General features: G+C 55.8%; 5 protein-coding genes across 5 annotated transcripts; 3 read left to right on the top strand and 2 right to left on the bottom strand.

The window, feature by feature from the left end:
* Positions 1–573: 573 nt before the first annotated feature.
* Positions 574–3,804, top strand: GCG54_00000809 (Mitochondrial presequence protease; the record flags this gene model as incomplete). The annotated part of the gene is made up of 2 exons (XM_045400941.1): positions 574–1,028; positions 1,074–3,804. 2 exons carry the CDS (start codon positions 574–576, stop codon positions 3,802–3,804), a joined length of 3,186 nt encoding a protein of 1,061 aa, XP_045263614.1.
* A 3,782-nt stretch (positions 3,805–7,586) lies between these two features.
* On the top strand, positions 7,587–8,960 carry GCG54_00000808 (Ornithine decarboxylase; the record flags this gene model as incomplete). Its single annotated transcript, XM_045400940.1, has 1 exon — positions 7,587–8,960. The coding sequence occupies one exon, from the start codon at positions 7,587–7,589 to the stop codon at positions 8,958–8,960; it is 1,374 nt and encodes a 457-aa protein (XP_045263613.1).
* A 1,139-nt stretch (positions 8,961–10,099) lies between these two features.
* GCG54_00000807 (putative inositol polyphosphate 5-phosphatase C9G1.10c) lies at positions 10,100–13,851 on the bottom strand (the record flags this gene model as incomplete). Its single annotated transcript, XM_045400939.1, has 4 exons — positions 10,100–10,178; positions 10,229–11,153; positions 11,202–13,752; positions 13,810–13,851. 4 exons carry the CDS (start codon positions 13,849–13,851, stop codon positions 10,100–10,102), a joined length of 3,597 nt encoding a protein of 1,198 aa, XP_045263612.1.
* Positions 13,852–15,777: 1,926 nt separating this feature from the next.
* On the top strand, positions 15,778–19,096 carry GCG54_00000806 (uncharacterized protein; the record flags this gene model as incomplete). Its single annotated transcript, XM_045400938.1, has 6 exons — positions 15,778–15,786; positions 15,852–15,865; positions 15,936–15,961; positions 16,024–16,336; positions 17,039–17,288; positions 17,423–19,096. 6 exons carry the CDS (start codon positions 15,778–15,780, stop codon positions 19,094–19,096), a joined length of 2,286 nt encoding a protein of 761 aa, XP_045263611.1.
* Positions 19,097–20,029: 933 nt separating this feature from the next.
* On the bottom strand, positions 20,030–22,254 carry GCG54_00000805 (Serine/threonine-protein phosphatase 2A; the record flags this gene model as incomplete). Its single annotated transcript, XM_045400937.1, is given in 5 exon segments — positions 20,030–20,390; positions 20,443–20,741; positions 20,758–21,747; positions 21,801–22,163; positions 22,231–22,254. 5 exon segments carry the CDS (start codon positions 22,252–22,254, stop codon positions 20,030–20,032), a joined length of 2,037 nt encoding a protein of 678 aa, XP_045263610.1.
* Between the last annotated feature and the right edge of the window lie 1,282 nt (positions 22,255–23,536).

Raw genomic sequence — 23,536 nt, 5'->3', positions numbered from 1 at the left:
TGCCAGTGGGTGTCGATGCCTTCATTGAGCCCCTTCGCAGAATTTTGGGCGTTGGACGGAATGACTGGCTAGAACGATACGGACCTAGGTAGTGGCGTGGCCTGCGGCTGGGTCCTGGTGTTCAGGCGTGCGCATTAGAAATGCCACTGTACTCGAGAAAAACGGGTGGAGGAGTAGTGCTGCAGGGCCCCTCGACTGCATACCCCAACAGAGAAGTGCGTGTGGTTTGTGCGTGGGCCGTTTCCCTCTTATAGCGTCAAGTCTTCCCCGCAGCTCGTTGTTTTGCCTTACATAGATATAAGCAGGCTGTGTTTTGTTGCCTAAAGGTCCTGCAGGTAGGAAGAATGCTCAAGAGAATACTGTTGATTTCCAGTGACGATAACTGGTTGAAATGTCGTCAGTACCAATCCCCCGGGTTTCGCGATTGTCGTACACCGTGGAAGGGAGGAGAATGAGACGCTGATGGAGAAGACCGGATAATTGCGTTGAAGGTGGTTTGATGCATATCGACCCCACAACGATGACGCTTAGTGCCTGGGTACCTATTGGCCAAAAAAATTCCATAGCAGTGGCATGCTCGGAGCATCTGCGAATCGCCTCCCGGTCCACAATAGAACGAGTATTACTAGGCCCGGTTCACGCGCCCAGACGTCCGTTTCTGTATCGTCTTGTCAGCTCTGTGATTCTCTTCCCTATAGGCCGGTTTCCTTCGAGTATTCGGCCAGGACGACGACGACAGAGATGTTGCGCAACGCCGTTAACACGGCGAAAAAGGCCGTCACTGAGCTTTCCCAGTACCCCAAGCCTGGTGACAAGCTTCACGGCTTCACCCTCGTGCGCACCAAGCATGTGCCCGAACTGGAGTTGACGGCACTTCACCTCCAGCACGACAAGACCGGCGCTGATTACCTGCACATTGCCCGCGACGACAGCAACAATGTCTTTTCCATCGGCTTCAAGACAAACCCTCCTGACGACACTGGTGTGCCCCATATCTTGGAGCACACCACATTGTGCGGCAGCCAGAGGTAAGCTCTCCGTGCCATAGGAAGGTGTTTCGCTAACATGATTAGGTATCCCATTCGCGATCCCTTCTTCAAGATGCTGCCTCGCACCCTGTCCAACTTCATGAACGCCTTCACAGCATCCGATCACACATTCTACCCCTTTGCGACGACGAACGCGCAGGACTTCAAGAACCTGATGTCGGTGTACATGGATGCAACTCTGCATCCTCTATTGAAGGAGTCCGACTACACTCAGGAGGGCTGGCGTATTGGGCCCGAGAACCCTCAAGCGGCGAATGGCGAGGAAAGTGACCTTGTCTTCAAGGGCGTCGTCTACAACGAGATGAAGGGCCAAATGTCCGACGCTGGCTACTTGTTCTACATTCGTTTCCAGGACCATATCTTCCCTGATATCAACAACTCCGGTGGCGATCCCCAAAAGATCACCGACTTGACGTACGAGCAGCTGCGAAAGTTCCATGCTGAACACTACCACCCCAGCAACGCAAAGCTGTTCACCTATGGAGACATGCCTTTGGCTGATCATCTTCAGGAGGTCAATGCACAGCTCAGCGCGTTCGAGAGGATACAGGAGGATGCGACAATTCACCAGCCTATCAGCCTAACCTCTGGCCCTAGGGAGGTCACGGTTCACGGCCCCCTCGATCCTCTGGTGGACCCCGACAGACAGTTCAAGACGTCTGTCTCATGGATTATGGGAGACACCACCGACGTTGTTGAGTCTTTCTCTCTGGCGTTGCTCTCCACTCTTCTCATGGACGGATACGGATCGCCTCTGTACCGCGGCTTGATCGAGGCTGGTTTGGGCACTGATTTCAGTCCCAATGCCGGCTACGATAGCTCGGCGAAGTTGGGAATATTCTCAGTCGGTCTGACGGGTGTTCAGGAGGCTGATGTACCTAAGCTCAAGGCGGAGTTGCAGCGCATCCTTCGTGAGACCCGTGAAAAGGGGTTCGACAGGACCAAGATTGACGGATCTCTCCATCAACTGGAGCTGGCTTTGAAGCACAAGACCGCCAACTTCGGCATGTCCATGCTTCATAGGCTCAAGCCCAAGTGGTTCACCGGTGTCGATCCCTTCGACTCTCTTGCGTGGAACGATACCATCTCCGCATTTGAGGCCAAGCTTGCGAAGGGTGGCTACTTGGAGAGCTTGATTGACAAGTACTTGTTGAATGACAACACCCTGTCTTTCACCATGGCGCCGTCAACCACCTTCAGCGAGGACCTAGCACGCGAAGAGAAGGAGAGGTTGGCTTCCAAGATCCAGCAGGCGTCCCAAGAAGCCGGCGGCGATGCTGCAGCTCGCAAGAAGTTTGAGGAGCGCGAGCTCAACCTTTTGGTCGAGCAAGGCAAGTCAAATACGGAGGACCTAAGCTGCCTTCCCACAGTCCATGTCAAGGACATTCCTCGCAGCAAGGAGCCCGTGGTTGTGCGCGATGAGGCGGCCAACGGTGTCAAGATTCAGTGGCGAGAGGCTCCTACAAATGGCTTGACGTACTTCCGAGCCATCAACACGCTCGAAAACCTTCCTGATGAACTAAGAGAGTTGATCCCGCTGTTCTCCGATAGCATCATGCGACTCGGCACGAGGGATATGTCTATGGAGCAACTCGAGGATTTGATCAAGTTGAAGACCGGCGGTGTGTCTGTAGGCTACCACTCTACACCTTCGCCAACCGACTTCCATCAAGCTAGCGAAGGTTTGATCTTCACTGGCATGGCCCTGGACAGAAATGTGCCTGTCATGTTCGACATATTGCGCAAGCTTGTGCAGGATACGGATTTCGATAGCCCAGAGGCCGCCCAACGCATCAGGCAATTGCTTCAAGCATCCGCCGACGGCGTTGTTAACGATATTGCCTCATCTGGACACCAGTACGCCCGCGGCTTTGCGGAGGCCGGGCTCACCCGGAGCGCGTGGCTCAGGCAGCAGATCGGCGGTCTCTCTCAGGTTAAGCTTGTGACATCGCTTGCCAACCGGCCTGAATCAGACGGTCTGGTGGATGTCATTGACAAGCTCAAACAGATCCAGAAAATCGCGCTCTCTGGAGGAAACTTCCGCACAGCATTGACTTGCGGGTCCGAGAGCACGGGCGCCAACTTGAGTGCCCTTACTAGCTTCATGTCAACACTCTCCGAAGACCAGCCTTCGCTGTCACCTTCTAAGCCTGCTTCGCTGCAGAGGAACATCAAGTCATTCTTCCCGTTGCCGTACCAGGTGTACTATGGTTCTCTGGCGGTTCCCACCGTTTCCTACACGTCGCCGGACGGTGCACCATTACAGATCCTGGCGCAGCTACTCACCCACAAGCACCTCCATCATGAAATTCGCGAGAAGGGCGGTGCATACGGGGGCGGAGCTTACTCCCGCGGCCTGGACGGCCTTTTCGGCTTCTACTCCTACCGCGATCCTAACCCCCAGAACACCTTGTCGATCATGCGCAACGCTGGCCAGTGGGCGAGGGACAAGGAGTGGACGGATCGCGACCTCGAAGAGGCCAAAATTTCGGTGTTCCAAGGTGTGGACGCTCCGCAATCGGTTAACTCCGAGGGCATGGGTCGCTTCTTGTCTGGCATCACAGAAGAGATGAAGCAGAAGCGCCGCGAGCAGCTTCTTGACGTCTCCAAAGACCAAGTGCGCGACGTTGCGCAGCAGTACATCGTTGAGGCTCTGAAGAAGGAGGAGGAACGGGTTGCCTTCTTGGGTGAGAAGCGCCCTTGGGTTGACGGCACTTGGTCTATCAACGAGATGGATATTAACGGCGCGAAGTAAGAAGGGTTGTCGACACCGCTTTTGTGGCACCTTTTCTGTGTCTTCAATGTCGTCGTCGTGGGACAGAGGCCACGGCACCCATGATGCCGCACGATATCATGACTTAGACTTGGCATTGACTCGAAAGAGAGCTGCCTGTGTACAATGACGACCGCGGAGGGCACATCGCCACCAGTCGTATCTGTAACTATATGTGCTGCACATAACCTGTGTAATTATACCCAACTCTTGAATGACTGAACTAACCGAGGGTCACCGTGAGCCAATGTCCTACCTGTAAAGTACGCGTTCAGATACGATACGTCTTCCTGCTACCTCAATGGCTTGGAGACCACTAGACGACGCAAGATCAAGAAAGATGGGCCTGGGGATCGCGAGGTTCTGCCCGCAATAACCGGCCCAGCTCGTTCTATCAGAACCGACATCCTCAGCATTGGGTCGTCGGACTAAAGCGCAGAGTACATGCCAAAGAGTGAAGTTGGCGATATCGGTGGATGAGATGTAGCAACCAATCAGATGGAGCCAATTAGTGCATAAGAATTGAACGGAAACACGCCGGATGAGTGACAGAACAAAAAGGCGCAAACATTGGACGAAAAATGGCGGCGCGAGTGCCCCGCATACGTCACTCCCAGGGGCGGCGCCACAATTCAAGGCACTGAGGCGCGAAGTGGTGGACATGGGAGACTTTGTACACACTGTAAGTCACGGTGGCACTGCGGCTCACGAAGAGGGCCTAGCCAAGGAGGGCTTGTGCCATCGCCAACACCACCACCAGGCCGAGAACCGAGTGGGCTGGTGTTTTGAGGAGGCAGCCCAGCAGGTACCCTTTGCATATTACTCACCTGCCGTCTTGGAGGACACAGCCGAGGGTGGGAGGGAAGAGCAATGCCGCGAGTACGCGCCATTAGAAGGGGGCAAAGGGTAAGACAAGTGAGATGCACATGCCTCTGGGCGATGCGTGCCGGTTGGTCTGGTCTGGTCTGGTGGTGCTCTGCTTTCTTTCTTTGCATTGAGCGGCCGTTTGGCCAGACGAATTTCCGCGCCCATGTCAGCGAAATGTGACGAGAGCTAGGCCAGAGCAGCACGCGGAGCACGCAAAGCTCACCCCGTCCCGTTTGAGCTGGGTGCGTGAGAGTTGCATGGAATCAGGCTAATTATGGTAGCCGTCCGAGTGGACATGCGTGAGGGAATTTATCGGGATCCCGTGTGATGAGCCAGGACAAGCGAAGAGGCACTGCTGCTGCTGGCTGGCGGGCGGGCGGCGGTCTGGAGTTTGAAAGCCTGAAGACTGGAGACCCCTCGTTACCTCACGCTACAAACCTCGAATCCCGGGGGGCCAGAGCAAGGTACGGATGAGACGTTTCCTCGCGAGGCAACGGGCGAGAGACAGAGTCGTGCTGACCGAAACTTGTGTCGTCGACGATGAAGCGAACGGCAACGGCTGAGTCGGTCTCAACGCGGACCGTTAGGGTTTACTAGCTCGTTGCTTCTCCAGAAAATGCCCTGTCCCATCTGCCAAGTCCAAGTCTGGCGCGCTGTGCCTGTTTGACCGTCTCTGATCTTCGGCGCATGTCTTTCTCGCATGCAGGGCCAACACCGCAGCGCATCATTGGCAGCCTCCAGTCTCCGGGAGCACTGAGCATCACCGATCTTGCTGACACATCGGCAATTCTCAGACCGCAATTTTGCACCGCGAATCTACTTCTAGAAGCCGGCCAGGTACCACCACCTTATGGCCTGTCGCTGTCTTGTCTTGCCTGCCTAGGGACAGAATCATTCGGCACCCCTCTTATTCCAACTTCCCATGTGCTCTGCTCCATCATCCGCTACTGTCAACTTCTGCAACTAGCAGGCGTCTCTTGTGCTAGCTTCACCCGTTGTGGACAATGTGGACAACGGTGATGCACTTAATGGAGTTTCAAGCAGTCCATGTCATTTGCAAATAGTGGTGACGACTTGGAATGGTAACGACGCAGAGTATGCGGGTGGTTCGTAATGGTGGATGAATGCGTGTCAACCAAGACAAAGCCGGCAGGTGTTCGTTTTGCATCAAAATATACTTACATACGACGTAGTCGTAACGAGAGGAGCAATAACAATCATGCCCAAATGGAAATGTGTCTTCCCTTCGGCCCACCCGAGCCCAGGGCAGAGCACAGGAGGCCGGTACCATCTTTTAAGCTTCAGGTACTTTACTTGCTGTAATTGTTGCGCCTATTCTTCAGCGTGAGGTCATGTACGGAGTACATCCGATCACCCATGCATCTCAGACACCGGAACCTGCAGAACAAGGTACGCGGCCCGATGTACCACATGTACATGTCTCTCCCACGGGAGCGTCTCTCTCCACCACTGGTGGAGGTGGAAGGCCTCAACTTGGAGGTTGGCTTTTTTTGTGGTCGGCAGCGGGTTCAACGGGATATTGAAACTGGGTACGCCGGGTACTTGACCGAAGACTCAGCAGGCGAGCATCATTGTATGGAGCCGGGCTGAACCTTGGCTCCTGAGGAAAGCTTGCGGTCTGTAGAGAGAGAGAAGAGAGCAGACGCCGGACGGGTCAGGTTCCAAGCGCAGTGATGAGTGAGTGATGTGGCTGTAGCCGCAGCTGTTGCTGGAAGTCAATGCTCCTTGACAAGGGGGAAAATTTTGAACAAGAATTGTGGGCAGCTGCGTTTGTGTGTGTGTGTGGTGTGGCCAGCCAGCCAGTCGCCGCTCCACTAATAAGGTACCCAAAAGGACTTCTGGAGAAAGAAGACGAAACCTACCCTCAGAGCCCGTCGCAATAAAAAGCCTTTACGGACCCCCCCGCCACAAACTTGGTCCTCCAACACCAAACCAAAGGTTCACCGTCAACCAAATTGCTCGCCAGCTCCCGCTCTTCGCAAAACACCGCAACTGTTAACCAGCTACCTGGACCCGAGCATCGCCTCTCCGTCCAGTTTCAACAACTTGGTGAGTTCCGTCTTTTTTTCCCCTTCGAAACGGAAGACATTTGCGCAACTTGCCTTGACCTTGCACGTCTCTCGCGTGTCACATGGCATCGTCATCGTGTGTCTTCACACACAACAACACAAGCTGAGCCATTGCTGCTCCCTACCCCTCACCACCACCACCCAGCAAAGCTTGCGACAGAAAATCACTCTCCTAATTCATGCCATTTACCATTTCACTTCCTCATCTCCGTCTCATTGTCGATAACGCCATCAAGAAGACCCTCATAGTGAAGAAGCTCCTCGCTAACCATACCGCCTCTCCAGATCTTGTATAAAGATCACCCCTTCCCACCGCCGACTTAGCCTTTGGTCAACTCAAAGGCACAACAGCCCAGCACGGCTTCCCTGGCCGTGAGCTTCGTCAGTGACCAAGATTTCAGCCTCCGAAAGACCCGCCACATCGTCAACGCCATCCCGCCACCCGCTGCTGAAGTCGCCTAAGCAGAAGCTCGAGTTCTTTCTCTTCGACGCTTTGCTTCACCAGACGCCTTTTCTCTCCCCCAACCAGCTGCCGCATAGGACGGGTTTAGCGCCTCTTCCTCTCGCCGAGGGGGAGTCGAGGAGACCTCGTCAGATCACTGAGGGTTCTGTCTGCTACCGCTTTCGACCACCCTAGAACTCTCTTGCCGATTCTAGGTTCAACTTCTTCTTACAAAAAAACCACCTTCGACAACACAAACAACTGTCGAAAGAGAGGAGTCCGATAGTATCGAGACAACAACCCACCGACTTTCCACAAATCTCATCCACCCACACCAACAAAACACCCTATCAACCGCTTGGGATATGGTTATGGCAACAGCCGCGATCGAGCATTTTGCCCCAGCTACTATCAATTTTGCTAGTACCTACCACCAACCCGTCTTAAAGACGTCGCATTATGTCGAACACGCCCATCACAACAAACCCAATGGCGTGATCAACCCCAAGCAGCTGATTGGCGATGCTCTCCGCCAGCGCGTCGAGAGCATCGACCATGAGATTTGTGAGCCCGGCGACGAAGACACCTTCTTCGTCGGTGATCTAGGCGAGGTCTACCGCCAGCACATGCGCTGGAAGCTCAACCTGCCCCGCGTCAAGCCTTTCTACGCCGTCAAGTGCAACCCGGACCCCAAGGTCCTCCAGCTCCTCGCTGCCCTCGGCACCGGCTTCGACTGCGCCTCAAAGACCGAGATCGACCAGGTCCTCAACATGGGCACCGTCGCCCCTGAGCGCATCATCTACGCCCAGCCCTGCAAGACCAACTCGTACGTCCGTTACGTCAAGGCCATGGGCGTCAAGCAGATGACCTTTGACAACGCCGACGAGCTGCGCAAGGTCGCCAAGCTCTTCCCCGAGGCAGAGCTCTACCTGCGCATCATGACCGACGACGAGTCCAGCCTGTGCCGCCTCAGCATGAAGTTCGGCGCCGCCAAGGAGGACACCAACGAGCTCCTCGCCACCGCCAAGGACCTCGGCCTCAACGTCGTCGGCGTGAGCTTCCACGTCGGCTCCGGCGCCTCCGATCCCATGGCCTTCTACAAGGCCGTCTACGACGCCTACGAGGTCTTTGAGCAGGGCCGCGCCTACGGCTTCGACATGAAGACGCTCGACATCGGCGGCGGCTTCTGCGGCGACACCTTCGAGGACATGGCCGCCGTCCTGCGCGGCGCCCTCGACGAGTACTTCCCGGCCTCCAGCAACGTCAACATCATCGCCGAGCCGGGCCGCTACTACGTCTCCGCCGCCTTCACCATCGCCTGCAACATCATCGCCCGCCGCACCGTCGACGAGCCCTCCTTGAACGAGAAGCGGTACATGCTCTACGTCAACGACGGCCTCTACGGCAACTTCTCCAGCATCATGTTCGACCACCAGCACCCCGTCGCCAAGGTCCTGCGCGCCGGCCCCGCCACCGTCTACGACTGCCCCTCCGCCAACGCCTGCCCCGACGGCGAGGGCGTCCGCTACTCCGTCTGGGGCCCCACCTGCGACGGCATCGACCGCATCACCGAGACCATCTCCTTTGAGCACGAGCTCGACGTCGGCGACTGGCTGTACTTTGAGGACATGGGTGCCTACACAAAGTGCTCCGCCACCCGCTTCAACGGCTTCACCGACGACCACGACGTCATCTACGTCTGCAGCGAGCCCGGTGCCAAGGCTCTCCTCGAGATCTGAGCAAGAAGCGCGCAGACCCAAAAAGTCATTTCTATTTCTTCAAAGCTACTGCCCACGGCGGCGAATAAGAAACGAACAAAAAAGATTTGGACGGCGAAAAGCAAAGGGAAAAAAACATAGACGGCACGAGTTGAGATTTTTCAGATTTTTTTGTCACAGACCTAACAAGAAAAACATGGCCCAACAGCACGCAATGCTAGAATTGTAGTCATTCACTTCCCAACGACATGGTGCGAGTCCTTCACACTTTGAGAGAGAGATATGGTTTATAGACTTGAAAGCCCCTGAGAAAGGGGTTAATACATATTTTGATTGGGGCCATATAAGTGTCAACGGATACTCGAGTGACTTTCACTGTGCTTGCATGAACCACACCACCACCCACACCAGGCAAGTTGATCGATCTAGAGAGCTCTGTAAATCGTAAATCAACGAGCGAACGGCTGGGCGACGTGGGTAACGGGAACATTTTCGCCGCCAGCCATGCAGCATCTACGTCAGTCAAGCGCAAAATGCAAGGCACAGTCGTATTGGCTTGCCGTGACTCGCGCGCGCATCGGGCGGTGCTGCAGGGGCGGTAAGAGAGGAGACGCATCCTGCATGGCCTTGCATTCCCTAGCACATGCCAGTTGCCTAGATATGCACCTCTTCACCGTTCTCAATGCAATTTTGCTCTCTACAAGATGTAGTTGCATTCATGGGTGTCTCTCTCTCTCTCTTTCTTTTCTCCTATTATCCTTCCAGATCGTCGTTGGTCCCTCTACTCGGTGACCAGCACACGTTGTTCGTTCGTCAAAAAAAAAAAAAAAAGCATACAACCCAGATGCCTCCATAGAAGGCTAGAAATGTTTTGGGGGGCTGGATAGGTGTATGTCTTCCTCCCCCTTGCGTCGTGGGTAAACGAATCCCAATATCTTTCTCTGTCTAAACTGCGCCATTCAAATGCCAATTCGTTGTTGGACGTTCAAAACGTGTGTCATGCTATCCGTCTTCGTAACCTTTTGCCTGCCCCCGGTCGTAAAACCCCTCCATTCGTAACTCGCATCCAGAGAGTTGTCCATCAACCATGCCTACCGCATATCAATCATGTAGCCTGCGGTTGAAAGCTGTGGTCCGTAGTGAAATTTGCAAGGGTGTATTCATGCCTCGCTCTGCGGGTTGAGAATGCTTTGAGCAGTGGCGGCGTCGTAACCAATAACAGTCGTCAGATAGGATATCCTACGTCTATTAGCAAAGCGTCTGTTATCGGCGGGAAAACAGGGACCCACTTGTCATCATTGAGTTCGCGCAGTCGCAGGTCTTCAAACCTCGACACGCAATCTACCCACGCCATGGCTCGCGCCTTTGGCTGGACCTTCTTAACCGTGAACTTGAATCGTCCGGTGACAGGTCTATGATCGGATACGCGGACCTCGTGGCGCTTGTAGTCAATTTGCTTTATCCTGCCTCCTCCGCGGTACAGTAATCGATCGCACCAGGCTGGCGAGCGCTTCTTCTCACTAGTGTCGTAGTTGTCTGTGCCGACATCATACTTGTACGTAGGTGCAAAGGTGATTGGCATCTCGTCAAATGCGCGGAGCTTGAAGGCTGGGTTCCGTCTCTTTGCTACAAGGAGCTGATCTCGCTCGAGTAGCTTGGCCAAGTTATTTTGTTTAACAGCAATAACCACAGTATCGCGCGACATCGTGTCGATGCGGTAGTTGAGATCACCGTTCAGGAGGCAGAGCTCATGATCCAAGATCATAGTGCCGTCTCCACCACCAACGAAGCTGTCCAGACGCATATTAGGGTCTCGCTCAGGGGGGAGAATTTGCGCTTCGAGAATGGCCGCCACATCGTTGTGACGACTGTTGGCCTGTGATTGACCCGCTGCCAAATGACAATTGATGAAGCAAAGTGAGGAGTCGTCGACCATAAAACGGACAACAATGGCACCTTTGTTGCCGTGGAGGCCGCCCATGCCACGCTTGACCTCCGATGCGCTCAAGTTTCGAACGCGATCTCTAAGCGTCGACTTGACAAAAATGCAGGTGAACAGACCAACAAGAGTGGCAGTGTGCAGCAGGTGGTATAGACAATCATGCGGCATGTAATCATCGAGGCTTTTCAGCAAGAAGTCTCTCCAGTCGCGGTATTGATGGCTCATTCGCTCCTGGTCTGATCCCTCTTTCTTCTTGACCTTCAAGAAACGTTCTGGGAAATGTTAACAAAGTTTCGTCGAACGGCAAGGTTCTGACTTACTGGCTGTGGCGGTTTTGTCCTCCAAGTCAACTAGCTCCTGGAACCCGAAAACCAGGATATCGGGTGAGCTATTTGCTTGTAACAGACTCTTGATGAATTCCGCGTCCTCTTCAGCGTATCGAAGACTGTGAGGCGTAGATGCACCGGCGTTCCAGGTCATACATAGCACCTTGAGATCTTGGAACTCGCAGTACTGGGTGTCCATGCCCTTCATTTCCGTCTCGTGCCAGTCATCCTGCAGCAGGCCGTCCCAAGTGCGAAGCACGTTGTCTGCACCGAGAGATATTACCTGGTGACGATCCATTCGGTAAGCGCTGGAAGCGTCCGAAACGAGCTTCACAACTGGGTTCTTGTCGTGGGCCTGCCAGTCTTTCTTGACAGACCACGGTGTTGTCGCCATGTCGTAAACACAGACTTTACCTGTGTTGAATCCCGCCCACAAATAATCACCAACACCTGCGATGGAGTTGATCTTCCAAGAGCTCAGGTTGATAATCCCGAGACAAGCGAAGTCTTGCGTATTGTAAATCGAAACCTTGCCATCCGCATGACCAAAGAAGGCCTTGCCAGGTTGCGACCGGACTTGGCATCCGGAGGTAACTTCTCCAGCGGTATCCTGCATCATAGGCCTCACAAGAACTTGGAACTGGGTCTGCCCATCTGTACTGGGAGCAAACACCCGAATTTCCTTCCCAGTCGCATGCCACAGCTCGTCCCCAATTATCATCGAGAACGTGTGGCCTTTCGGTAGTCGGAATGCTTGGTGTGAGTTATTCGTCAAATTTGGCGTGCTGGTCTCATCCGGACCCCAAACGAGAAGTCCGCCCGTCTCATCCAGTGTCCACAGTTCGTTGAAGTGGCGGTAAATTTTGATGACTTCATGACGGCCATGGGCACTCGGCTTATTTGCAATCACACTTTGCGTCGCAATGTCGGCCTCCATTAGCTCGCCAAAGTTGTTACCAATCCATAGGCGTTCGCCTTCCTCATCCACATTATTACCAGGTTTGAACGCCACTGCTGTGGCCTTGATGCCCTCGCCGTGGGCAAAGCTCATAAGGAGTTCACCATCCCGCAAACTCCAAACTCGGGTCAAGTGGCCAGTGGTGCAAACCAGGTCGCCGCAAACGTCGAATGTTCTGGGATCGTACTTGGTCTGGATTTCGTGCATACCTTGCTTGATATAGGGGGGTCTCCGGTTGACGTTGGAAGGATCCGGGAAGGACTGGCTCGAGCCGTTGACATCAACCTTTGAATGATTGCTCGATGGGATGAGAGCAGTCGTCGTCTCGGCTGGCGGCGGCGGCGGCGATGGGTGTTGCACGGGTTGAGGAGGGTGCGAGATGGGAGGTTGTGGTGGCGGCGGGCGAGGCGTGGTCCTCTCTGATGTTCTGTCAGTCACCGTATTGGCACGTCCAGGCAACCGGGTAGGTGGCGGAAGATGGGTTGTGGGGGTCGAAACAATACGTTTGGGCGGTGGTTGAGCCTCGGAGACTGGATTTGTGTTGACACCAGGCCTTGGGGGTCGTGGGGGCGGCTTCATGGTCATAGAAAGGGGCCGTGGTGGTGGCTCGGCGGTCGTATGCGGTCTCGCGGGGAGCGCTGGTACGGAAGGACGGGTCTCGCCAGTAATTTGAGGCGTGATTTGGCCCTTTACAAATCCATTCGTTTCCTGGTCCCGCTGGTTTCTCTTCGTCATGATCGAGTGATGTACAGGCGGAGGTGCAAATCCAACATCCAGTGTCCTTCCCCGTTGCTGTTGAGGCGGCGGATCCGAATGCGTGGCAGGCGCCTTTGGCCTCGTAGGAAGCACCGGGGGTGCCGGTTCGGGGCTACTAGGCGGGCTGCTGAACGGAGAGGTCTCCGGCTTCAGCTTGTGTCTATTGGCGGTTACAACATGATCAGCGAAAAACGAGGGCCTCGGCTGAGACTGCATTGACGGCTTTTCAGCACGGTTGATAGGCGGCGGGACGGCGGGTCTGTTGTCTCTGCGAATCTCGCCAGACCTTCTCGGGGGCGGGGGAGAGGGCGGTTGGGAGGCCGACAGCCTTGGGCTGCGCCGATTCGGTTCGAGAGAGGGGGTATGGGGCCGACTCGGGATCTTGAACTGCCGCGCGGTAGTGGGAGTTGTCGGAGTTGATGCGCCGGACTCAGCGTTCAAGAAAGCCGGGGTCTCGGCAGGCGCGAATCTGGAAACAGAGTTCTTCGGAGGAGATTGAGGAGGCTCTACCATGACGGAGGGGGCTTTCACGGGCTCCGGCTTCAAAGTGGGAGGTATGCCCAGGGAGCGGCCCGGCGATCGAGGGACAGGCTCGTGCAGCGGAGGAGGAAGAGACGGTGTCGAGATGCTGCCACGTTCTCTCGGTCTCGGGGGTATCGGAAGGCTTTCGGTAGACTTGGCTGCATCTCGAAGGAACTCAGGCTTCGGGCCCGGTGAGATTGTTCGAGGCGGAGAAGGGCCCGACGGAAGGACAGGCGCGGGGGCAGGTGCAGGCGCAGGTTCGCCCTTGTTCATGTTCTCGAACTTGGCTCTTAGGGAGGAGACGGGTTTCTGCCAGCCATGTCAGTCACAAAGTCAGAGGGGGTCTTGTCGGCTTGGGGAACGAACAAGTGATGAGCCATCAGGCCCGTTTTGATCGGGGGGAGGCATGATGACAGTTGAGCTGGACGGCGGGGCTCAGGGTGCTGATACCCATTACACCCACGTCTTCAAACGAATCTTCATGAGCCCATCAACGGCGGGCTAGGACAAGGCGAGTCTGGCGGTCTTAATTCGTCAAGGGATGGTGTCGACGTTGTCGGACGGGGATTGAGGATCGTGAGGGTATGTCAGCGAAGACGATAGTTTGATGCGCGTGGCTGTTCGGAGGGATTCTGAGAAGTGGGATGGACGGCCGTGCAAGAGGGCTGGGGAGCATAATGATGCTGGGCGGACGTTTCGAAGCTACCTCGACGTGCAGGCGGGCATGGCCATAGATGTATGGTCAGAATCGCAGTGGATCAGGAGCAGACGCGAGAGGGTACGGAGGGCAGAATGTTTTTTTTTTCCTGTTGTGGTGGTGGTGGTTGAGTCGAGGTAGCGGCAGTAGTATCCGTGGTAAAGTTATGATTGACAACGAAGTGGCATTGCAAAGGCCCCTTGGAGCAATAAGATTCCCAGCCGTTTTGCTGGGACGGCACCGTGGTGGACTGTGGATGGAGTAAGGTAGTGTGTGCGGGTTGGGGTGTGGTGCGGTGCACCTTGCTCGCAGGCAACCGGCTGGCCTACCTCTCTGTACCTTACCGTCAGGTACAACCGCGCAGGTACCTATTTACCGATGGATGGATGTGCCTACCTACCTACCTACATACGGATACAATACAACACGCACGCTCGAGTGGCTTCTGCGCGGGTGCCGGGAGGTACGTGGTGGCATGTACGTAAGGTTTGAGGGACCTTTGGAGACGTCGCCATCCAAACACCGCCCTCAATTACGACGGCGACGTCAGGTACACTACGTACGCCGTGCCCGCTGTCCTATCTAGGGTAGCAATATCCATAATGACATATGGCCCTGCCAAGCCGAGTCTCCGTCCCTCTTTGGGCTGTCGTCTGCCACAGCCCTCCAGCTCCTCCCAGCCCTCGGCGAGTACTAATATGCAGTACTAACAAGGGTCGTCCAGAGCCACCTGCGGGCCCTATTCGACTTTGCTTTCCAAGAGATGTCAGGTAATTTGAGCGCTCATACGGATAGTACTTGGACAAGGTACCTCCGCGCCAAGTACCTGACCTTGCTGGGTTCCAGTAATTGCGAGAAGGTTGGGGGAGGGGGATGGAATTGGGGGAGAGGATGCATGCTTCCCGGGGTTCACTGGCTTGGTTCCTGAGTGAATCTGCCCAAGACCAGACCCGAAGTAGGTACTTCGTACATGCTGCACACACTGCATAGGCACCAAGTACCGTACACCCAATGGACGGGCATGGGGAGACAGGACCTGGACGCTAATTGTTCCGAAATTAGGCCTACCCGCTGAACACCCGCCAGACTGCCTGATCTGCCGCTCGCTGTAAACACTGCGGCCCCTGTACATCACTGCCCTCCTCCTTCGGCCCAGCTGTCCATCCGCCATCCTCTTTCTACCTAGCTTCTCTCCCCCTTCAACGTTGGTGAGGCACGACTGTTCGTAGGGTGCTTACCTAATGTGACTACGTGCTGCTTCCAAGAAGAGCACGTACCTTGTGGCTCAACCGCCTCAAGCCGGCTAAACTCGATTGGGAGCAACGACCACCTCACACTGCAGTCGTCTTCCTGTGCTCTGGCTCGGGGTCCACAAATCGCGTGCACGGCTCCAGGCCAAGCAATCGGGGAGCTCCATTATCAGACCATCCCACTTTACCACAGTGCGTGCTGACTGTTGGACAACTGCTCCGATTGACCAGGTTTAGATCTTCCATTCAAACAACTCCGAACGGCGCAACTTTTTTTTCCCTCTCTCGCTCGCTGCCTCCCATTGCGTTCGAGACAAGCCTGCCAACCCTTCAGCCCTGCGACAAGATCTGTCCAGTTGATCGTCCACCCCATATTCTGCCGCAAACATGAACACCGTAAGTTGCAGCCTATCCGTCGCACATGGTTTCAAGTCTCTGGCTAACATCATGCCTGATCCCAGGTCAAATCGTTCTGGTACGCTTGACTCGTCGCAAACCATCTCTCGTCGTCCGTCACGCTGACCTTCTCACTCTGTGTTTTGCAGGCTTGGATGGGGCTCTCTCTGTGTTGGTACGTGGTCATTTGAGCATGCCTTGGCCTTCGTACCGTAGCTAACACGCCAACTTATGTAGCCGGCGGAACGGCCTACTACTTCGCCAAGCAGAGCATCAACGCCGACCGCGCAGCCCGCTTTGAAGAGCAGCGCAAGCGTAAGCAGATGGCCCAGTCCATGGAATACGGCGACAACGTCCCCAGCCAGCCCGGTTCCGCATCCACTATGGGCGGAGAGCCGCGCACCGATGCCGCCGGCTCGCCGAGCCAGGAGTCCAGCTCCGATCCCGCCCCGACCCGCCATGCCCCGACCACGGAACAACAAAGAATATTGGAGAAGAGCAAATACGAGAGTAGTACGCCGTTCAAGAGTCCAAAGGGAGATCGCTTTTCGTAATGGCGCGAAACGTTTGGCGGTGGAAGCAGCCCGATCGAACCCGAGTCTGTGTAGTATAATTAACACCCCGGTCGGTTATGGCCGCGCCTTGTATCATTGAGCACGACACGGAAGAATTTACGCCTCTCTACCAATTCACCTCTGGACTATTGTATTTTGAAGGGAGGCCACGGCGGTCGTTTCTGTATATTTAGCAACAGCGTCTTTTGGACGTGGCCATGATAGGCAGATTGTCAATGAATCATTGGACACTAGCCCTACGTCAGCGGTGGTTCTGTCCAACACCAACACAAGCGAGAGGCCTCAGCTGCACGAACAGCTTCAAACCAGCAAAACCGCTCCGTCAATTGGGTGAATAAGTAGATACTTGCCCCTCGATGGCCTGTCGCAATAGTACGCCTCCATGATCCCTCCGCAATCACGGCGCACGCTCCGGCCGCAGACGATACCGCATCTTGGCTTCAAGGGTAGCCGGAGGGCTGCCCGCTAAGATAGTGACCTCGTGGCAATCCGCACTGGGCGGCCTGGGTCCCCCAGCACCTTTGCGGAAGAAGCCGCGCTGAACCCCGACGTCTAGCCGACTCAATCCACCAGCTGGATCTAAGCCACAGTTTTACGCCCTGCGGCGGCGCATTCAGCTTTGTGTTCCTGGCTGGCATGAAGCTTTCAGCTCTTTTCTGACAGCTCCTACTTCGTAGCTTCAACTTCAACATCCCCAACACCACCACTCACCCCCTCACAACAACACGTTCGCTGCTCACCTACCTGCGCGCCGGCAGGCATGCGAATCAAAGCGCAATGGCAACACCCGAGCTGGCAATAGCAAAGGCCTCCTTCAGCGCCCTTCTCTTCCGCAAAGAGCCCGTCTCCCTCACGAGGCCGGAGATCGAGACGTTCCACACCCTACTTCACGATGCGATACACCAGTGCTCGCCCGCCCACGTTCAGGTTTGATGCCCTCTTGAAACGGCCTCTCTCTCCGCGCCATTTTCTTCTCTTCTACGTGTTTCTTGCCACAAACATAGCCGTTTCCGTCGTGTCTACATGTCGCAGGTCAACTAAACTCCTGCTGCCTCCTCTAGAAATGCAAGCGATGGATCCTGAAGAATCTGGCGCCCTCGCCGGCGCGCGTCGCCGCTCTTGGCAAATACCTGGCCGCCCTCTCCAAATCCTTCCCAGGCGATGATGCTACCGCCGCCGCCGCCGCCGCCGCTGGTGCTGCGAAGAACAAGACGAAGCCCTCCTCCAGGCGCAAGCGTCTGCACATTCTCTACATCCTCAACGACGTTCTCTACCACGCCGTCGTGCGGGACAGAGACACACGCCTCGCGACGGACCTCCAGCCCAGCCTCCCGCCGCTCTTTCACGCTGCCGCCAGCTTCCGTAACTGCCCGAAACACATGCGCAAGCTGGACGATCTCCTGTCGCTCTGGGACCAGCAAAAGTACTTCTCGACGCACACGATCGCAGACTTGAGGGAGACGGTGAAGGAAGCCCCCCATGGCGGTAAAGTCACCAAGGCTGCCGAGAGCGAGAGCGCGAACGACCAGACAGGGTCGAACCTCGCTGTCAAACCTGCAAAGGACGCGCCCTACATGATTCCCTCGATGCACGGAGACCCTAACACGCCTTGGTTCGACCTTCCAGCTGCTAACTGGCTCCCGCACCTTGAGCCAAACTCTACGAAGCCCATGAACCCCAGCATGATCAAGCCGCTCCGGCTCGCGCCAGGCCCCGCGGACAAGGCTCTCGCCAAGGCCGTCAAGGACCTTCTCGCGGACGTCGAGAGACTATACTCCAAGTCGGCGGCTACCCAGCAACCAGACCAGCAGTCCACAGACCTGAGCGAGATGGGCGAGCGCGTCATCCTCGACGAGATCACGGGCGAGGTCATTGGGGGAGAGACATACTACGGCTGGTCGCGCAACTTCTGCGAGAAGATGAAGCGGCGCAAGGGAAAGCCAGGAGGCGACAGACGCAGCCGTGGCCGATCCAGCTCGCGAAGCCGCTCCCGCAGCTTTTCTCCTGGCCGGTCGAGTAGAAGCGACTCGCCCCCCGCGTTCAAGAGGCGCAGGCTCTCGCCGGATTCTAGAAGCCGGAGCCCCAGCCGCAGCCGAAGCCCCAGCCGCGATCGGCGCCAGAGCCCTCCACGCAAGGGCCGTTACGACTCCAGAGACTACAGCCGATCAAGGTCAAGGTCACGTTCCCGGTCGCGGAGCCCCTACAGATCACGATCCCGATCTCGTGAGCGAGTAGGTGGGAGAAGAGGCCGCGGCGACTCGAGCAGGTCACCACTTCCAGCCCACGGCCGCGGCCGGTACAACGACGAGTCTGGCCAGGGCTACAACCAGCCGCAGCCGCCGCCGCCTCCTCCCCCTAATCACCACAGTCCTCCCGCCTTCCAACCGTACCCCCCACCTCCTCCAAACGCGGCCGGGGGGTTCGGACACTTCCCACCACCCCCTCCGCCGCCTCAAGGCTTCCAAGGAGCATGGCCACCTCCTCCTCCACCTACTCATCCTCCCACTGTAGGCTATATGAGCGGGCCTCCGCAGAATTGGGGTGCTCCGCCACCTGGTGCCGGTCTACCGCCGCCTCCACCACACATGGGCGGATGGGTGGCACCCGCTCCTCCGCCGCCGCCGCCGCAACAACACAACCTATACCAGCAACAGCCGCAGTATGGACGCGGCGGTGGTGGGTACAGAGGTCGCGGCAGGGGAGGCTATAACAGAGGCAGAGGAGGCGGGTGGTAAAGTTCCCTCTGCTCTTGGACAACTGTAGATTAGACCAGTAGTAGTAAGGCAATGTATAATGTCAATCACGAAGCCGCTCGTCCAACCTCCATCAGCGTACCCAAGTCTAAATGTGACGTCTGACGTCTGTACTCATTCATCGTCTAAGGTAGAAACCAAGGAGGAAAACCCTCATTCCTCACGCCCACTCTGGCGCAACTTTCTTGTCAAGTTCATCCGAGAGAGCCGCAGAAAGAAAAAAGGAGCTTGTCTCCCGAGTTTCGCCTCTGTACGCCGGGGCACCCCGTCTTTCTTCCACCCACTCTTGCCTGTCCCCCGTCACCCTCTTCCGACAAAATACGTTTTTGTGTCCTCCCGCGTAGAAAAAAGTAAAGAAGAGTCCCGCGTTTCTTTTCACCTCGACAGCTAAACAGCGGACGGGCGGCTCAATGCCAGTAGTCAAAAAGTCCCGCTCAGGTCTGAGTCTTTGCCGAGGAGAAAGGAAACATAAAAGTGACATCATGAAAATTAAGTATGTTCCGAGGGCAGCGAAGCCCCATCCCTACTAGAGCTTGTGGTCCACTCTCTCCTGACCCGAAGCGTACCCGGCGGTTATCCTCTGAATTCCTAAGCGCATGCATGATGTTCCCGTTTGGAGTCCTTCAACCCGTTGAAGGCAAATCATTCGGTGATAATGTCAAGGTAGGTCATGACTCCTCAGTCGCCTCGGCTTTCTCCTCGCCGTTTTGTTCCTGGGCCTATATCGGACACTGGTCAATCAAACATTCCAACAAGCATTGAAATTCGGCAATTAGAGCGGGATGCAAGACAATATCGAGGAACAGGATAGGGTGAGTTTTGTAAAAATAGCAAAACAAAGTTTCAAAGGGTATTGAGAATCCTCAAGCGCAGGTTGACAACCAGACAGAGGCGGGTAATGGCAACAGGGTAACATCATTTTTCGCTTCGGGTTGATCCTACCGAGTCTTGTTGCTCATGCCGACGTTCCCTGCGGTCGCCATCTTGCAGCTTGAGAGAGTCTAATCGCTTCTGATTGTCTTCGGTTCCGTCGACTTCATCAACGCGAGAAAGGGAGCCAGCGTGTGCTCTACCTGATGTCGGAGCGCCCGCACCGTTGGCTGACCGTCTCTGGTTGGCCTGGTCGGTGATTGACGCCCACTTTCTTTCACGGAGGGCCTCTCTGGCTGCGGCGCTGTTTTGCTGCTCGGTATAATCGTGGGAGCAGTCGTCGAACAATTGAGGGTTGATCTCCATGAACAGCTTCATGGCGTTATAAACCATGCCGTGAATCGTACTGCAGAAATTAGTTAGTACTAGTCGCGCTTGCACTCTGTAATAATACTCACCGGTTCCAGTGTCCCTTGGAGTTCTCGTATAGAGGCGCAAACATGATGGGCAGGATAATCTCAACGTTGTCACTGACCAAGTTGCAGAAGTACTCATTGTTCCAGAAGTAAAGAGCACGCTCAGCAACCTGGAAATGGGGGCTAGCAACCGACTTGGCCAGCTGGTGGAAAAGAGGCTCCTGAACCTTGGCGAATTCAGCCGGGTCCATGACTTCGAAAATGTCTTCGACCTCGTTAAGGAACATAACCTCTTTTGTGCTGTTGACCTTGGGCCAGTAGCGGAGCAGTCCGAGGACAACCTGGTTCGGTTAGCACAAAACTATGCGAAGCCTCGGATCCAAAACTTGCCTCCTCTGTGAGAGATGCATCTTTCTCAAGGAACTGGACAATGCAGTACGCCAGCTGAGGGTGGTACATGCTGAGACTCTTCACCTTGTGCAAAGGTATCAATACCCGCGTCAAGAAGGTCTTATGCTCCTCCTTCAGCGGCAGAGCGAAACCGTTGATGATAGAGCCCAGAATTTCCAACAATTCAGCAATACCGTTGAACCTCTCCGTTTCGTATGTGAACTGGAAGAATACGTTGTTGATGGAGCGACGGATGAACGATCTCAGGTTCAGGAACTTGCCATAGATACGGTGAAGCGTCGTCTTGAGGAAATCTCTCTCGCGCGGGTCCTCCGAGTCAAAGAGCTCCAGCAGCTGCAGCACGAAGCTATGGTCAATGTACGCCTTGGCAATGTTGGTGTTGAAGTCCTGGCTTTCGATAAAGCGCAGGAAGAACTCGTAGACAACCTGAATGTGCGGCCAAGCAACCTCCAAGACGGGTTCGTCCTCCTCCGGATCGAAAGCTTCTCCTTGGGGGTTCATCGGGGGCGGGATGGGTCGGAAGAGATTCTTGGCGAACATTTCGACAACTCTAGGGTACATTGGCTCCGTAATGACTTGACGGTTATTAGCGACGTAGTCGAGCAGTTCGTGGAGGGCGAGTCGCTTGATCTCCTTGGATTTCATGTCACCACTGGCATCATTGAAGTCAAAAATGACGTTGCACTGGTCAATCTTCTGCATGAAGAGCTCTTGGCGTCGGTTGGGGGGAACTTCGTGGAATCCAGGCAGCTTCTCCAGCTCGCGGTGAGCAGAGATATCGAATCTCGACGAGTGCTGTCGCTTGGGTGTTCTGAGGCCCTCGGGCACGTCCTTGGGCGTCTGGTGGAGGCGATCGAACATGAGCGACTTGGTGCCCGCTTTCGGAGGCGCGAGATCGTGTGGCATGGTTTCGGCAGCACCAGGGGGCGGGACGTGCTGGAGATAGATTAGCAACAGCTTTGAATGAGCAGTGCCGGTTGAGAACTTACAGGAGCGCTGGGGCTGATGATGACGGTTGGCGGTAGGGTGCCATGACGAGCTGGAGAACCTCCACCGTTAGCACTTTGGGCCGCTCCCGTGGAGCCAAAGCGATCCGGGGCAGCACCTTGCTGGTTGCTCAATGGCGACGGCTGGTTCGGTTCTCCGCCGTGGGCGCCGGTGTTGTTAGGCGGCAGCGGCTTATTGCGGGAATCGGAGAGGTTTGTCGTCGAGGATGAAGGAGTCGGGTTAGGCGACTGGTTTGCATCGCGGCCTGAGCCGACCGACGAGGGGGATGCAGTCCCATCTTTGGAATCCTTGTTCTTCTTGGGCTTATTGGGGTCTTTGTCTTTGCCGCGCGAGAGCTGGGCATGCTGGGACGTCAATAGGGTGTCCAGTATGATGATGAGACTCAGGGGCCGGGTAGCAACGGTGACTTACCACCCTCTGGCTGAAGCGCTTCATTTTGGACGTCACGATGAAGTCCCTCTCGGTGGGGCGACAGAATCGCCCGACTCTTCAGCTAATGTAGCGAGCAGCAGTGAATCGCAGTGGACGGAGGTCCAAGGCAGAGAAGGATATATGCTGCGGGCGCAGGATGGTCGGCGTCGGTAGTGGTAAGCAGGGGTGATTTTGGAATCGGCCGGATCGAGTCAATTGTTTGACGTCGAAATGGAATGCAAAGACGAAGGAATCGAAGGGCTATCGCAGCCTCGGTCTCGAGATGGCTTCGATGATGCGCGGCGAACGGAGCGTGCGTGGGTCTCAGCTAAGGGCGAGTTTGGGGTTGTAGCAAGCGCGTCGGCAGATCGATGTCGACGAGACGATGAAGGAGGGCGGTCGCTCGCGAAAGGGCTGGGGTTGGGTTGTCAGGATAGCGTCGCTTCGTGATGGGCAGACAAGGGGAAGCAGCTAGGGGAGCGGATTGGAGAGAGAGATCGTTGCGACGAGGTTATGCCCCATCAAAAAAACGGCGGAAGAAGAAATGATCGGGCAGCGAAAGGAAGAAAGCCAGATGTTCTGGACAAGAAGCGACGAAGTTGGGGGATGCTCTGGATCGTCGGTAAAGCTGAAGTTGTTTGCGGGGCCCAGGTGTGAAGTGTGAGACGACGACGCGGGACCAGCAGCCGGTCTCCCCTAACGTGCTAGCGGCGGCGGTGAAATATTAAGGTAAGGTCGACGAGGCACGGTACGGCAAGGCACGGTATGGTATGGCCAGAGGGTTGTCCGGCCCAGAGCACGTCGCCCAGCAGAGGACTCGACAGCTGGAGACGGACGGTCCAGTGATGCGCGGCGGCCAGCCAGGAACAGGCCTCGACGCCGGGGGTCGGCTGGTTGGTTGGGGGGCGGGCTGGTGGCCAGAGATGATGGACAGGGTGAGAGCAATACCTTACAGATTGACGCCCGAAAGCAAGACGAGAGAGAGGAGGCGTCGATGCAGATGTAAGAATACTCGAGCGGTCAAGTCAATGGACGAGAGTTGTAGATTGGAGAGTGTTGTCAAAGGTAAGGTAGGTAGTAGGTACGCAGTCGCCGGAGGCGAGTTGGAGAGGTGAGAGACGCACAACAACACCCACAAACACACACCACACCACACCACAACTGTCAACACCTCAGCTACCGTACCCAAGGAGTTAGGTAGGTAAGGCGCCTACCTAGGTAAGGTCCAGTATGACGAGGTGGTTGAGTGGAGAGGTCGAGGCTGTGAAGAGGTTCCTTCCAAGGAAGGTTCTGCATCAACACTGGT

This window comes from Colletotrichum gloeosporioides (genome assembly GCF_011800055.1).
Source record: "Colletotrichum gloeosporioides strain Lc1 chromosome Unknown consensus_50, whole genome shotgun sequence".
Taxonomy (NCBI): Eukaryota; Fungi; Ascomycota; class Sordariomycetes; order Glomerellales; family Glomerellaceae; genus Colletotrichum; species Colletotrichum gloeosporioides.
Note: the sequence above shows the minus strand (reverse complement) of the source record. Positions and strands in the feature narration are given on the sequence as shown.